The following is a 15,856-nucleotide window of genomic DNA, read 5'->3' as shown; positions in this document are numbered from 1 at the left end:
GCATACACTTTTTTTAATTTATTTTTTTGCTTAAAGAAATACCACTTTTTGAAGGGGCTTGATTATAAGACTCTCCAAGTTAATCATAATATACACCAGAAATCTGGAGTATATGATGTGGGAAATGTATGCAAACTATGAGCTGCCATAAATTTCCCCTCCCGTGTATGACCTTATTCTTATGGTAGAGTTGGACAAGACCTGCTGGAGGGTGCGCCTCCAAATAGCTAGAAAGACTTGCGTCAGTAATGGCCGTCTTCATAAATCTTCCCATGTGTCTTTTGTAGCCAAGAATATAATGTATTGTTTTCTTATCCGCTAAAGTAACAATTTTTTTTTTTTATTGTCGTCATTTTTCATTTTTTCCTCTTAGAAATTTCCCCTGCACCAGTACATTCCCCATCAAGAAGTCCAAAAAACCATGCCTTGCTGGAGGCCGCTGGACCAAGCCATGTGGCTATCAATGCCATATCGGCCAATATGGACTGTTACTCAAGCAGTAGGACTGCTGCACTCAAAAAGCAGCCGACTCACATGGAACCTACACATTTTGGAGATCTTGGTAAGAGGCCTAGTCCTAACTTGGCTATATTGTGCTTATAGGAGTCTGTCATTTGAAAAACTAATTTTTAACTAATGGCACGTTGGAATAGCCTTTAAAAAGGTTATTCTACTCTTATCTTTACTACTTTGAATCTCCCTGACGTTTTTTCAAAATTTGGTTTCTTCTGGTATGCTAATGAGAATCACAGAGCACCGGGGGCGTTCTCCCAGAGCTCTGAGCACCCCCCGTGTTATACATGTCCACCGCCTTTTGATGCTTGTCCTCCGTCCCCCCCCCCCCTCTTCTTCTTCACAACTTGTGCCTTACACAGGCCTTTGACGTCACGCTGTACCTATCTAAAATCTTGGACAAGCGCAATTGGCTCTGTCACTCTGGGTTCGGGCAGAGCCGAATGCGCATGCCCAAGCAGCCATTTTATGGCTTGTGTGCTCAGTTCTCCTTAAGCTCCACTATTTTAGTGGATGGGACTGCTTTGCCGCACCTATTACTTGTATTGGAGAGGTGCTTCACGCACCTGGAGGCTGGACTCCCATGGATGATGGGACTCCCAATGATGACCTAGTCTGTGGATAGGTCATCAGTATGAAAAATAGATATGGGTTTAGAAAATTCCATTTTAAAGGGGAACGGAAAAGCATCAAAGTTGACCAAGACTCAACTCACTAATATAAGCTGCTGGTCCCTCATTGTACTGATTCATAACGCTCATGGAGGACCAGAAATTGGTCATGAGACAAAGTGTTTGAGTATCAGAAAAGCAGGCTGAAATAGCCCCGACGGCTCCACTAAAAGCTTGGAACCAGCCGCTATCTATATTAGTAAGGGCTCGTTCACACTGGGCAAGTGGGGGCAGATTGTGACGCCGAATCCACCTCAGAATCCGCCCCCTCACAATAGAGGTCTATGTAGGCCGCTAGCTTCCTTTTTTCCGTGAGTGGTATGTTCCCGCTGACAGAAAATAGAAGCGAGCTGCCCTTTCTTCAGGCGGATTCTGCTGCTGATTCAGCCCTGGCGTCCACCTCGCGATAGCACCCTCCCGACTAGGCCCATTCATTGCAGGCGCTTTTTGGTCCTATTCTGATGTGGCTTCCCGCTTCAAAATCAGGACCAAAATACACGGTTACAACCCCAGTGTGAACTAGCCCTGGTGAAAATATGTACACTGCCAGAACTGTTTCCTTGCCATAACCCCTTTAAGTTGCTTTAGACTTCTTCATCTCTGAACACGTGAAGATGACTGCATGTATAGAAGCAGGTGTGCCTAGAATATAACTTCTTTTCCTTTGTCTCCTCTTCCAGGCCGATCGTGTCTGAATTATGAGTCTCAAGATGCAAAGTCAAGTCTTTCAAAAACTCTTGAACAAGTCTTACTAGACAATGTGGCTCTCCCTTATTTTATTCAGTTTATGGAGCTCCGCCGGATGGAACATTTAGTGAAGTTCTGGTTGGAGGCTAAAAGTTTTAACTCCACTACCTGGTCGCGCATCAGAGCATTCAGCTTAAATACAGTCAAGCACAGCACTTTGGCAGAGCCCGTGTCGCCCTCTCCGAAAAGGCCAGATCAGTCAGCAACATCTCCTCCTGCTTCACAGCAGGACCAAGATTGCTCTAAAGCTCCACACCATACGTCCAGATTGAAAGCAAATCCTCACAGTGCTTCACCTCGCTCACAGACTAAACAGAAGATGGGAAGCACACCGGCCGGTCAGCTAGAACTGTCTAAGGACAAGACCTTACCCCCCTGCGAGCAGTCTTCCATGCGTAACGCATCAAACCGAGAAAGCCCGACACATGAAGCAGACATGTCCCAGAAATTAATGAAGAGTAAGTCAGATACTTTAGTTATGTTGTTTCTCATAAAATGGGGGAAATTTGTCAATCCCTCTCTGCCAGTTTTCTGGTGTAGAGGGATGGTATTGTTGCGCGCATTTGATGCAAGAACGCAGTAGTGCCCAGAACTGTGGAGTGGGTAGGCAGGGAGTGGTATCGGAGCCTAGGAGAGGTGGGTAATACAGATATGTATAATTATCTACAACAGAAACATGTATTTAATGTAATATTCATTATGTATCCGCTATCCTAAATGACTGTGGTTTCAGTCCTGACCGACATATCCTAAATCGCAATAAAAAGAGGAACGTTGGCTACTAGTACACACATATATAACAGATATGACGCTGCTTACATGGTCTTAAGGCTGTAATGGTGAATGGCTTCTTCTCATATTTGCATTAATGGTCAGTAAAAGCTTTACATGGTGGTTTGAGGATGACACTGGATTACACAAGTAGATAGATAGATTACACAAGTATAAACAAGAATCTGGTTGGTATATATAGGAACACTTCTACCAGCTGCATAAGGAACAGATTCGTGGCCTACACCTACTTCCTCAAGTTATCTTTAGCTACTTCCTATTGCACTTGCTTTATTGATTGATAAAGATAATGCTGAACATTTGGCATCTGTACGAGGAGGCAAGTTGTATGCCCACTTACACAGGGCATGGATCTGGTCGGGATGATACTTTATCAGTCATCATTGACCTTTTATATAGGCCAAGTAGTTTATTCCTAAAGGGGTTGTCCTGCGTAAACTAAAACTTTAATACTAAGCTAAAACCGCTTCCCCACTTAACTTCTAATTTAGTCCCTTTAAAAAAAAAAAAAAAAAAAAAAAAAAAGTATAGTTACCCATATCGGGCACATCGCCTAATCTCCCGGTGGTGTTCCGTTTCACCGTTTCCGGAAATGGGACGTCACAGAATCGAACTCAAAATCGGCCCCCAATTCCTCCATGTGAAAAATTCAGCTTGAGGAATTTGAAGCTGAATTGTTCTTCTTCTCGTTCACTACAGTGGGAGTTATCAGGTGGAAACCAGCTGAGGGTGGGTTAACACCTGCGCCCCGGTCTCCGCTTTTAGGTTTTTGTCTTCTGCCCGAGAAACTAGACAGGAGACGGAAACCGGCAGTCACTTTTCAAACCCATTCATTTGAATGGGTTTGCAAAGTGTCCGCCCGTGAGCGTTTTGTGGTCTCTGCGGCGAAACCGTTTTATTTTTTTTAATTTTTTTTACCGGACGCAAAGTTGGACATGTAGGACTTTGTGTTTAGTTAAAAAAACAAACAAACAAAAAAAAAACAGTTTCGCCACGGAGACCACAAAATGCTCACAGGCGTTCATGGGTGGACATTATCTGCCGGGTTTCAGTCTCCTGTCGGCAGAAGACTGAAACCTACAAACGGAGACCGGGCGCAGATGTGAACCTGCCCTGGACATCCAGCATGGTGCTTATTTTTGTTAGCTGAAAAAAAAAATCTGCATTCGTCATTCTTTTCAGTTGAAGGCAGCTTTCAGGTGGTATTTTGAGCTGATTTTTGAAGCATAAACCACCTTACATTCAACTCCAAATTTAGCCATGTGACCGTTTAGCTCCCTCCTGGGATTGCTCATGTTTGGGGCACCATTCATGCCTCAGGGCCACATATGGAGATGTAATGTTTCCTCACTAGTAAAGCTATTAGTACATCACCTTGTATGGACGCTAGATTGTATTGTAGGTCACAAGTGTAAGGGCTCGTTCACATCTGCGTTCTCCTCTCCGTACTTCAGGTTTCCGTTTCCTGCATAAAACAGAGGCAGGAGACGGAAACCTGCAGGAGGCTTTCTCACCCATTCATTTGAATGGGTGAGAGAGAAGTCCAGCCGTGAGCGGCGGTGAGCGTTTTATGCTCTCCGCCGCGAAACCGGGTTTTATAATCCGGACACAGAGTCGGACATGCAGTACTCTGTGTCCGGATTAAAAAAAACGGTTTCGCGGCCGAGAGCGTAAAACGCTCACGGCCGGACCCGGTCTATGGTTTCCTTCTTCTGGCATGCAGAAGACGGAAACCATAGAACGGAGACCCTGAATGCAGGTGTGAACCTAGCGTAACGTGTAAATAGGCCTTGAATCAAAAAGTTGCAAATTGACTGAATTTGTGGCGAAAGCTATAAACAAGTAATTATAAGCCTGACTTAGCCTAGCCTTGGATTAGGTCATCAATGGCCGATGGTTTTGGGAGTTCTGACACCCTGGAATCCCACAGATCCTCTGCAATACCAAGTATTGCCACTATTCAGTGTACAGCGCTGCTATTGGTATTCATTGAAGAGCCTAGGAGTCTGAATGGTATGGGGTCCCGTCTGCAGGGACCCCTACCAATCTGATATTGGTGACCTATCCTAAGGATGAGTCCTCAAACTACACTAAAAACAGAAAACCCTTTGAAGTCCAAATAATTTCTATGGACCCTCTTGTTTCTGGATAGAGCTGTATGATCTGGCATGGGGCTTATCAATAACTTTTTCTAGCAGAATCAATAAAAATATTGAACATGAGGATGCTCCCCCCCAAGATATGATTTAAAATTTGAGTGGATCTCTCTGGTGTATGTGAACGGGTATCCCTTGCATTGGAGGCAAAGAGATTTGGTGACTCTTTTGGTGTAAGGGTATGTTCACATGGCAGAAATGGAAGAGGACGGTGAGGAAGAGCTCTGCAATCCGTCTTAAAATCAGTGCGAAGTTCTGCCTTGTGTATAGACTTAACTTAAGGGCTGAAATTCTCATCAAACCTGCTTGGCTACGGTCTCCATCTAATATTTTCTGTTGTTATTCATTAGTAGCATTACTGGGAAGATAAGAAGTATTGAAACAAAATCTAGCTGTTTCCTGGACAGAATATTGATGCTAGGCTCGCACTAGTTTGGAGAGGCTGACCGCTAAAACAGCAGTGACACATGGACCTCGGTGGACCCCATTGAGTATAATGGGGTGCGTTGGGTTTCCCTTGTTTTGAAACTGAAAGTGGCTCCGCTGATTTTGGGCAAACTCTGTGACAAACTCTCCAACGTTCCAACAGAGTCTTGATTCGGATAAGAACTCAGCCTGACTGGTGTGAATATTAACCAGTAGTTTGCTGATGGATTTAGGGAAATGCCTGGAAATTTAAAGGAGTATTACGAGTGACATCGGTGGCCTCTATGTAGGTTTTTTTTTTTTTTTGACTGATTTTTCAGTGGTTATCTGCCAAAAAAAACTGTTTGGAGGAAAAAGGGATTGCAAAATGGACCCAAATGCCTTTCTTAGACCTCTATACATGTACGTATACACATTCCTAAGTTTTTGGACAGCGCAAAAGTGCAACTTTTGTGTCCGTCCAAAAGAGCGGATACATGGTGGAAATGCTCCAAACACATACCTGTGGATGGTTTGTAAGACCTATCTTAATCAATGACCCGTTCTAATCAGTTTTTAGGATCTTTCAACAGATCACAGAAACTGATGAGGTGCGGAGATAATGCAAATGTGAGCCCAGCCTTAGGACTTGTTCACACAGTTTTTTGGCAGCGGATTTTGAAGCGGAATCCACCTCAAAATATGCTGTCAAAAACGTCTCCCATTGACTTCAATGGGAGCCGCACGCTTTTTTTTTTTTTTTTGTCTGCGGCGCGAGGTTCCCTCCCAATTAGGCCCATTCATTCAGGCCTAATCCACAGAGGTATTCCACGACGGTATGCCGGTGCATGGCTAGCCGCGGGGTATATTCACACACAGAATCCCTTTTCCGCCGTGTGAACATACCCTTATAGGTATTGACCTACTTATTGCTTGTATTGCTCCTGCCCTTACAATGTGTTGTAAACCTCTTGTAGTGACTATGGATTGACGTTCCTCTGGGAGTTGTCTAATATATTCTTTGATTTTCAGACCCTTCGACCGTGAAGGACTTGACGGCCATTTTCTACATAGTTTGGATTATAAGAACAGTCGGCCTCACGTCTAGTCTTTTTCTCACTACATTTACATTTGGAGGTTATTTATATTCATTGTCTGTTTCTGCTCCTAAAATAACGTTCAGTGACTCATGACTCTTAAATTGACAAACCTGGAGATCTTAGAGAGGCGGTTCCTTAAAGATATAAATAAAAGCTAGCATGACTCTTCTAATGTTCAACCATCAGTTGTCTGGCCTTGAAGAACCACAACTGGCCCAATGACCTAAGCTTAGAGATACAAGAAGTTATACCCCATATCGTCTTGTACTGTGACTCCCAGTCTTCTGCCCTACCCGAAAGAGAGAGAAAAAACATGAATTCTGTAGAAATTTAAAAGCATGATTTTTCCCATGTATTCCCACGCTGAATCCATCATCACTTACTGCTCACTATTCTGTTACAGGTATAGAACGGGACGCTGTAAATACTTTCACCAAATACATTTCTCCAGATGCTGCTAAACCTATACCCATCAGTGAGGAAATCCGGAGCGATATTGTAGGTGAGTGGGCCTTCCGATTATTATTTTATTAAAGAAGTTTAAAAAAACCCCAACAAAACAAACAAAACAAACAGTGCCACACCTGTCTAAAGGCTGTATGAGGTATTGCAGCTCATTCAGTTCACCTTAGTTGAAATACTAAACTCAGCCTGTGAACAGGTACGGGTTTTTGACAGAGAGCAGCCATGTTTTTCTAATCCTGTACAACTCCTATAAGATTGAATAGCAACTAGAGATGAGCGAGTACTGTTCGGATCAGCCGATCCTAACAGCACGCTCGCATAGAAATGAATGGACATAGCCGGCACGCGGGGGGTTAAGTGGCCGGCCGCCGTCAAAGCGGAAGTACCAGGTACATCCATTCATTTCTATGGAGCGTGCTGTTCGGATCGGCTGATCCGAACAGTACTCGCTCATCTCTAATAGCAACTATTAGGGGTAGTCTGGTGGCAGGGATAAATGCAGGGATACATGAGTGGAGACTTGGTACTGTTGAACAACACGTTCCCTTCATTCCCATCTACCCCAGCCACATCTAGATTCACTAAGAGCTTCTCTATAATTGTAGTGTGATGAAGACGACCATCCCAATGCAGATATGTGATTTCTGCTGTGTTGGCTCTCAAGGGAAAGGGAGGTATTCCCTGTTGTGTGTCGCAGCATATTGAAAGCCGTGTCCTGGACCACATGACCATTTGTGAAGACAGTTTATTAAAGGGGGAGTCTACCACCACTGAAAACCACTTATATGCTGTTGTAGGGGCGGTTTGTAATATAGTGAACATACCTTTCTTGTGTCAAAGTGCTAAGAAATTCAGCTTTTATTCCATATGCAAGAGAGTTGTTTGGTATACTCAGATTAGGGTTGCACCCACTTTCTTTTATGGTTGCCACCCTCAAGACAGAGAGACTTGCATCCCGTGGACAGCGCTTTTGCAATGACCACAGAAGATGAGGGATTGGTCACTTTATAGACCTACCAGTGATGGGCCACTGTAATGGGAGTAGTCCTGATCTCTAGACCACATTCAGATCAGGGGATGTAGGTAATATATAGTCTGGATTTTTGAGTCCATGGTAGCTAGTGTGCATGGAGCCTTATACTAAAGATTGTCTAAAACAAAAACTTCACCTGGACGCTGACGCTCTTTAATATGTTTAGGTAAAATATTTCAGAAATTAATGGTTGCATGTTGTTTGCAGCAAAAATCTGTGGCGAGGATGGCCAAGTGGACCCCAACTGCTTTGTCACTGCACAGTCCATAGTGTTTAATGCCATGGAACAAGAGTAAGTATTACTGAACACTCTTACACCCAGGGCTGTGGAGTTGATAGGCCAAATCACTGACTCCAACTCAGCCATGGTCAGACAGAAGCAGTAATGATCCTCCAATTCATTAAAAAGTATTGACAAACTATGTAACTGCATCTAAATATACAAAAAAGCAATATATTGAGATATACTCTTCAATTTAGATAACCTAGCATTATAGATAGAATCCTTGAGATGGGACCACCCCTTTAACCCCTTCCCAACATCCGCCGTAATAGTACGGCGCTGCTGGGAAGGACTTCCCGCAAACCGCCGTAGTACTATGGCGGCTGCATGGTGCGCACACAGAACCTGTGTGCGCACCATGCCCTGCAAGTGTCAGCCGTATGTTCTGGCTAACAATGCCCTGTAATGCCCTGTAACACCCCCAGTCAGAACCGGGTCCGATCGCGGGTGTTAACCCCTGAGATGCCGGCGGTCAAACATGACCGCTGGCATCTCAGGGGTTTCGGTATATAATAGTGCCGATCGGTACCCCCGTGACTGTTTCGGGGGGTGCCGGTGTTGGTAGTGGGCAGCCCGGGGTCTGATCAGTGATCCCGCATTCTGCCCCATCACTTCCCCTTCCACGTACCTGGTTGATCCTGCGTGTGCACGGGGCTGAGAGCTTCCTGTACTCTGCAATACACATGTAACAGGTGTATAAAGCAGTGATCAGCCGATCACTGCTTCAATCCCCCATGGGGACAGGAAAAAAAAGTTATAAAAAAGTAAAAATAAAAAAGTTTAAAATAAATTAGAAATAAATAAAGCCCCAAAAATCCCATTTTCCCATATAAAATGTTTTATGTAAAATAAAGAAAAATAGAAAAAAACATTACATATTTGGTATCACCGCGTCCGTAATAACCTGAACAATAAAATTAAAACATTTATCCTGAACGGCAAACATAATAAAAAAAAAAAACAAAAACGTAGAAAAACGCACAAAATAATGATTATTCACCACCTTTCCCTTACAAAGAAAGAGTAGATGGTTGAGACATTTTTTTTTGTCATTTTGCAGGCACTTTTCTGAATTTTTACGAAGTCAGCATTTCTGTAAATACCAGATTGAGGGGCTGACCAGTGGGACAGTGTACCTGTCGGATATTTTGTTCTGTGAATCGGCACTATTTTATTTCTCAGAGGTAAGGTTACGGAGATGGTTTTATGTCTGCGAGATACAAGCGTATTCTGTGCTTTCTTTGCAGGTCCTCTCACATCAGCCTATACAATGTTCTTCCCTTAATAGATATTAGACATACTTCTCTAAAAGGAAGATAAGATAATACTGCACAACTGACAAGCAAATTCTGTTGTAGTGACCTGATGGTGACCCGCTGCAGTCTTGAAAGGGAACTACATTTTCTGCAGCAGACATTATTCTTTTATGAGTTTCCAGTATTTCTTCTGTATTAAAGAGGACCTTTCACCACTTGGGGCACATGCGGTTTTATATATCGCTAGAAAGCTGATAGTGCACTGAATTCATCTTTCATGTTCTGTGGCCCGGGGGAAGAGCTATCAGTGCCGATACCGTAGCTCTTCACTGTCAGAAGGGCGTTTCTGAGAGTCAGTCATTAACGCCCTTCTTCACAGCAGCGTCTATAGCGCTGTACTGTGAGAGCAGTGAAGAACGCCCCCCTCCCCTCCTAATAGTACTCATCCATAGACTATTTAGGAAGGGGGGGGGGCGTTCCTCACCGCTCTCACAGTACTGTGCAGAAACGCCCTTCTACGCCTACAGTGAAGAGCCACGGTACCGGCACAGAACATGAAAGCCAATAGTGCACTGAATTCAGCGCACTGTCGGCTTTCTAGCGGTGTATAAAACCGCCTGTGCCCCAAGTGGTGAAAGGTCCTCTTTAAAGTGTACCTCCAATTATAAAACGTCTTGTCATAAATAAATAGCCCAGGTGAATAGAAGAAACCTTTGTAATATCTTATTAAAAAAAAATAAAAAAATAAATCTGTTTCCTTCTCCACTTATAAGGCTAACTTACTTTTTATATAGAAGTCTATGGGTACAGGAGGAGGCTGCTGAAAAAGTTACTCTGCTACACTGTGATGGAAAGGGCTCTTCTGGCGCTGCTGTTTTTTCAAGATAACTCCGCACGGAATGAAGCAATAAAACAATTACACCCCCCCCCCCCTTAAATTTCTGTATGTGCTGACTATGGAGAGAGATTCTATACAGATAGAGAATGAAGAAAACCTTATAAAGGGAGAAAAAAAACTATTTCTTTAAAAAGACGAACTACAAAGTTTCTTCTGTACATCTGTACTGTTTATGAGAAGTGGTTCTGTAGTTGGAGGTGCGCTTTAGGGTGTGTGTACTCATTTGACTTTTTGGCTGTAGTTTTTGAACCCAAAGCCAGGTCTGAATCATAAGGGGAGTGAAAGTATAGAGAATGTGTTTTACTTCTCTCTTTTCACTCCTCTTCTAGTTTTGGCTTCAAAAACTAAAAACCAGAACAAACCCTTAAGCTAAGGACATGCAGCAAAATACTGGTTAAAAACGCTGTGCAAAGAAGCGCCGCGAAAATGCAATCCTAAAAATATAATTCAGGGAATATAAAGCAATGTCCATAAACGTTGCACCTCCATAACTTCTGTCCTCAGCCTTAAAGGGATTGTGCCATTAAAGAGGACCTTTGATGGTTTGGGGCACAGGCAGTTCTATATACTGCTGGAAAGCTGACAGTGCGCTGAATTCAGCGCAATGTCGGCTTTCCTGATCTGTGCCCTGGGTGAAACGCTATCGGTCCCGGTACCGTAGCTCTTTACAGTCAGAAGGGCGTTTCTGACAGTCAGTCAGGTACGTCCTTCTTCAAAGCAGCACCTATCGCGCTGTACAGTGTGAGCAGGGAAGAAAGCCCCCTCCCTCTGCTCACAGTGCTTGTCCATAGACGAGTATTATCAGGAGGGGGGAGGGGGGGGGGGGCGTTCCTCCCCTCTCACACTGTACAGCGCAATAGGCACTGCTGTGGAGAAGGACGTACCTGAATGACTGTCAGGAACGCCCTTCTGACTGTAAAGTGCTACAGTACCGGCATCGCTAGCTCTTTACCGGGGGCACAGATCGGGAAAGCCGACAGTGCGCTGAATTCAGTGCACTGTCAGCTTTCCAGCAGTATATGGAACTGCCTGTGCCCCAGACCATGAAAGGTCCTCTTTAAAAACACATCCCTCTATCCATCGCATCCTTCCAGTGATCTGACACTTATCCCTTATCTTGTGGATATTAGATAAGTGTCCTTAACAATACAACCCCTACAAGGTGACATTTCAAGATCTCTGCCTGCTGGCTTTTAGGAGATCTCTTCTTTGCTAACTTCCAGTGGCTACAACTGTAAGCAGGTCAGCGGAGGACACACTTAATCCAGTTGTCAGACTCTTGTATCGAGCCTGTGTGTCTTTCACATGACCAGGACAGAGATTTATACCCTAGAAATAAACAAAGTTCCTATTGAATGGTAAGGAGCAGACTGATAGTGAGCACAGAGAAGTCCTACAGGAACTTACAGAAAATGTACAATTATTTAGTAACTATTATGCATTTTTACTACTAATTTCCACTGGTTCTAACCAACAGATCCACCGGACATAAACATTGGAAGTTATTTTTTCCCCCAGTCCTTTTGCTTTCCATATTTTATGTTGAATGGGGTTAGAAGTGAATTAATAATTTTAATCTTTTCTTTCCTATTCCTGTATTTTATAGTACATGGAGAAGGAAGATGCAGTGAATATATTACAGTTCTGGTTAGCTGCTGACAACTTCCAGTCTCAACTTGCAGCCAAGAATGGCCAGTATGATGGACAGGAGGCACAGAACGACGCAATGATCCTTTATGATAAGTAAGCAGTACATCTCTCCCAGGAGTTCTTAGTTTATACAACTGAATCTTGCAATGAATATATATGTAAAGAACCCATATGCCATCCATTAATGTTAGGTTACATCACCCAATATAAGAGCAATGGATCCCCAAGTCCTACTTCACAAGGTAATGCAGAGCAAGAATTTAGCAACTGGCATATATACACATGGCTCTCTCCATACCAAAAATATCCCATAGACTTGAATAGAGAGAGCTGTAAATGTATGTGATATCAGCAATGATACATTTATTGTTCTCTCTATTCAAGTGTATGGGAATTTTTTGGTATGGAGAGAGCCATGTGTATATATGCCAGTTTCTCAGTTCTTGCTCTGCATTACCTTGTGAAGTAGGAGTTGGGGATCCATTGCCCTTATATTGGGTGATGTTACCCAACTGAACCTAAAACAAACTCAAAGCAACAACCACACTCGCATTTCAATAAAACTTTAGATGTTTTTTTTTTGTGTCCAAAGTTAAAAATATATAAGGACTAGAGACTAGAGATGAGCGAGTACTGTTCGGATCAGCCGATCCAAACAGCACACTTGCATAGGAATGAATGGACGTAGCCGGCACGCGGGGGGTTAAGCGGCCGGCCGCCGTCAAAGCGGAAGTACCAGGTGCATCCATTCATTTCTATGGAGCGTGCTGTTCGGATCGGCTGATCTGAACAGTACTCGCTCATCTCTAATAAGGACACATGAAGACAAAATCATACACATGAACAACAGGGAAACCGTGAGGGTAAAGTGCCAGCAACACCAAAATGATACAGGTAAAGGTGCATTATTATAATACTTTTCAATGTAAACCTTGCCCACAATAGGATATAAAAATCCATAAAGTCATAGGTTACCAGGAGGGTAAGGGAAGGATATAAGATTAAGCCCATAAAGTGCAAACCACTTCCCTGAATGCCCTATGGCACACCAGCCAATAGGGTCCAAAGCAAAATATCCAAATCGCAATATGGAGTAATACCAATGTGTATAACACCTTACCAATCTATCATTATAAACTGTCTGACGCGCGTTTTGCCCGCACCACTAGGCTTTGTCTGAACCTAACATTAATGGATGGCATATGGGTTCTTTATAGATCTATTTCAGCATCAGTTGATGTAATCACTGCAGAAAGAGATCACCCGTGTATATTAAAGGGGCTTTCTGACAGTTAATTATGGATGACCTAGGATATGTCACCAATATCTGATCAGCGGCGACAACTAGGCACTTATTTCCCTAGTGAGATAGTGGACTACAGAGCTCCATCAGTACCATAGAAGTGATTAGAGTAATGGTCACAAATTCAGACCCCCCAGAGATCTGACTTTTATCACCTCTCTTGTGAATAGTCGATAAATGTCTATAGTCTTTACCCCGAATTCTTAACAGGGCATGCATGATCGAATAATCTCCTGTACTGCCCCTTGTTGGCCTCTCCATCATGAGACGTCGTACCCCTTCTTACTATAGTCTTTAGGGTCTTTTATTTAGCAATGTCTTGCTTTATTAGAAGCTTTTACACATTAAGCCACCATTGCTCAGAATCTGCTTATTCTTAGCAGAACATGCTGTTGTTTCTCTCTGAGCATTGCCAAGCTGGACTTGCCTCATATATTATGGCTGAATACCGATGTGTAATATTGTGTGGCTCATGGCAGTTTATATATATCTTGTTCTTAGGTATTTTTCCCTACAAGCAACACACCCATTAGGCTTTGATGACTCTGTACGGCTGGAAATCGAGTCCAACATTTGCCGGGAAGGAGGCCCACTCCCAAACTGCTTTACTACTCCATTACGTCAGGCTTGGACCACCATGGAGAAGGTGAGGTCATGGCATAGAGACAAATATTTTGTTTTTGCTGGAGCAGCACACCGACATTCCCAGAAAAAGTATAATATATATATATATATATATATATATATATATATATATATATATATATATATATATATATATATATTTTATCAGGACCTCCATTTTATCAGGACCTCTGTACTCCAAATAGATATAGGGCCGAAAAGAGAGTATCCACATCTATATATATTATATCTTCTGTAACCGAAAGATCTATGAAATATGGTATTCTATATTTAGCCTTTTTTTTTTGGTTACAGCCTGTACTTTGCTTCATTTTTTTATGTTGCTGCACGTTGTTTAGATGACTTTTAGCTTGAGAACAGGCAAGGGTATGGCAGCACAGTAGAAAAACCACTTGCCATAAATGTCTGATAGATGTGGATACTCTCTTTTCGGCCCTATATCTATTTGGAGTACAGAGGTCCTGATAAAATGAAGACCGCCCGGCAGTAGGAGGTGTCAGCGTAGTTCTCTCAACTCTCTTATTGGAGTTACTAAGACTGTCAGACGCCATGCTGCGCTACTCACATAACTCCCATAGACGGTAATGGCAAGAACCACACATGTACATGGTCACCTTGCTGTTCATTCTCTGCTAAATTCAGCAGGTGGCCACCGCCTGTACCAGTAGGTTTGGGGTACCCCATTCTCCAGATGGACATCCACATCTAACACACTTATGGTCATCCTTGTCTAAGATGGGAAAACCACTTTATAAATAGTTTTTAGGTATCCAGATCAAACCTGACTGTTACTGAAGTGTTTGCCTATTATTTATGTTCCTCCCATGTGTTTATTTCAGGTATTCTTGCCTGGCTTCCTCTCTAGCAATCTGTATTACAAGTACTTGAATGACCTGATTCACTCAGTTAAAGGTGATGACTATAGCTGGACTGGAGCAGGCAATCCCAGTCAAGGAAACCAAGGGACTCCCAACCATGAGCCCTGTGTGGGGGCATCAGACGTCTCCACCTCTCAGGTAAAGTTGTGTTATGCATGGACATAATAAAGACTGTGGTCCTGGACAGAATCTGAAACATTTACCGGTGGGGCTAAGGACCACACAGCTTTATTTGTTGCAGATTTTGTTGCGATTTTTTGAGTCAAGAATGGCTACAAAAGGAAAGGGAAATATATCGGAAGCTCTTATATTTCTATATGTCGGAAGCTGTTATATTTCTACCTTCTGCTCAATCTACTTCTGGCTTTGGCTCAAAAACAACATAATCTGCAACAAAAAAAAGCTGTGTGTCTGCAACGTGGGGCTGTAGCCTAAATGTCACTTTTGAAGGAGTTCTACGTGTCAATTATGACACCCACAATATTTCTTTCTCAGATTCCTGGGTACTGGGACTTTTTTTTATTATATTAGTAGCCTGTCCACAGTATAGCCGACCAATATTATCTAGCTGGAAATTCAGACACTCAGTACAAGCCCTCCACTGAGGGGCTTATTGAGGGGCTCTCGGTGCTTGGGTGAGTGGTGCTGCCTATTAGTTAGTTCCCTTTAACAAACAATCATTTGAGGTGTACTTTGGAGTCTGCTTTTACAACACAACGGTTATTCGGCATTAAACAGTTACCTATTGGGTGGTGGTGGTGGTGGGGGGGGGCTTCTTGACATTTTACTTGAACTCAGTCTTAAGAGTATAAAACAAGAGCAGACTTTCCTCTGCTTAGCCCAAGTATTATGTATTACTCAAAAGCAGAATACTTGTCTGAAAATCAACCACCCCGCACGAACAAGAAAATGTGGCCGGGCAGGTTATGTGTCCTCGCTATTTTCCTGTAGGTGTTGATAAAGGCGCAGTTTCCCTTTTCTAACGTATTAAATGTCACTGAAGATTAAACTGCTTTTCTGAGGTAAATTCAGCTAAACAAAGAATTGTGGCAAAATAATAA

The 15,856-nt window shown here is 43.0% G+C and overlaps 1 protein-coding gene across 1 annotated transcript in view; it reads left to right on the top strand.

Annotated features, from left to right (window-relative positions):
- AKAP10 (A-kinase anchoring protein 10) overlaps positions 1 to 15,856 on the top strand; it is a 37,511-nt gene that overhangs the window by 12,241 nt on the left and 9,414 nt on the right. The window contains exons 3-10 of the mRNA XM_075263669.1: positions 374 to 562; positions 1,865 to 2,389; positions 6,788 to 6,886; positions 8,090 to 8,174; positions 9,226 to 9,349; positions 11,926 to 12,062; positions 13,774 to 13,918; positions 14,757 to 14,933. Of these exons, the coding sequence (XP_075119770.1) occupies positions 374 to 562; positions 1,865 to 2,389; positions 6,788 to 6,886; positions 8,090 to 8,174; positions 9,226 to 9,349; positions 11,926 to 12,062; positions 13,774 to 13,918; positions 14,757 to 14,933 (1,481 nt within the window). The remainder of the gene's footprint in view (positions 1 to 373; positions 563 to 1,864; positions 2,390 to 6,787; positions 6,887 to 8,089; positions 8,175 to 9,225; positions 9,350 to 11,925; positions 12,063 to 13,773; positions 13,919 to 14,756; positions 14,934 to 15,856) is intronic.

This window comes from Leptodactylus fuscus, chromosome 2, assembly GCF_031893055.1.
Source record: "Leptodactylus fuscus isolate aLepFus1 chromosome 2, aLepFus1.hap2, whole genome shotgun sequence".
In the NCBI taxonomy this organism is placed as follows: Eukaryota; Metazoa; Chordata; class Amphibia; order Anura; family Leptodactylidae; genus Leptodactylus; species Leptodactylus fuscus.
This window is presented reverse-complemented; position numbering and strand designations above follow the sequence as displayed.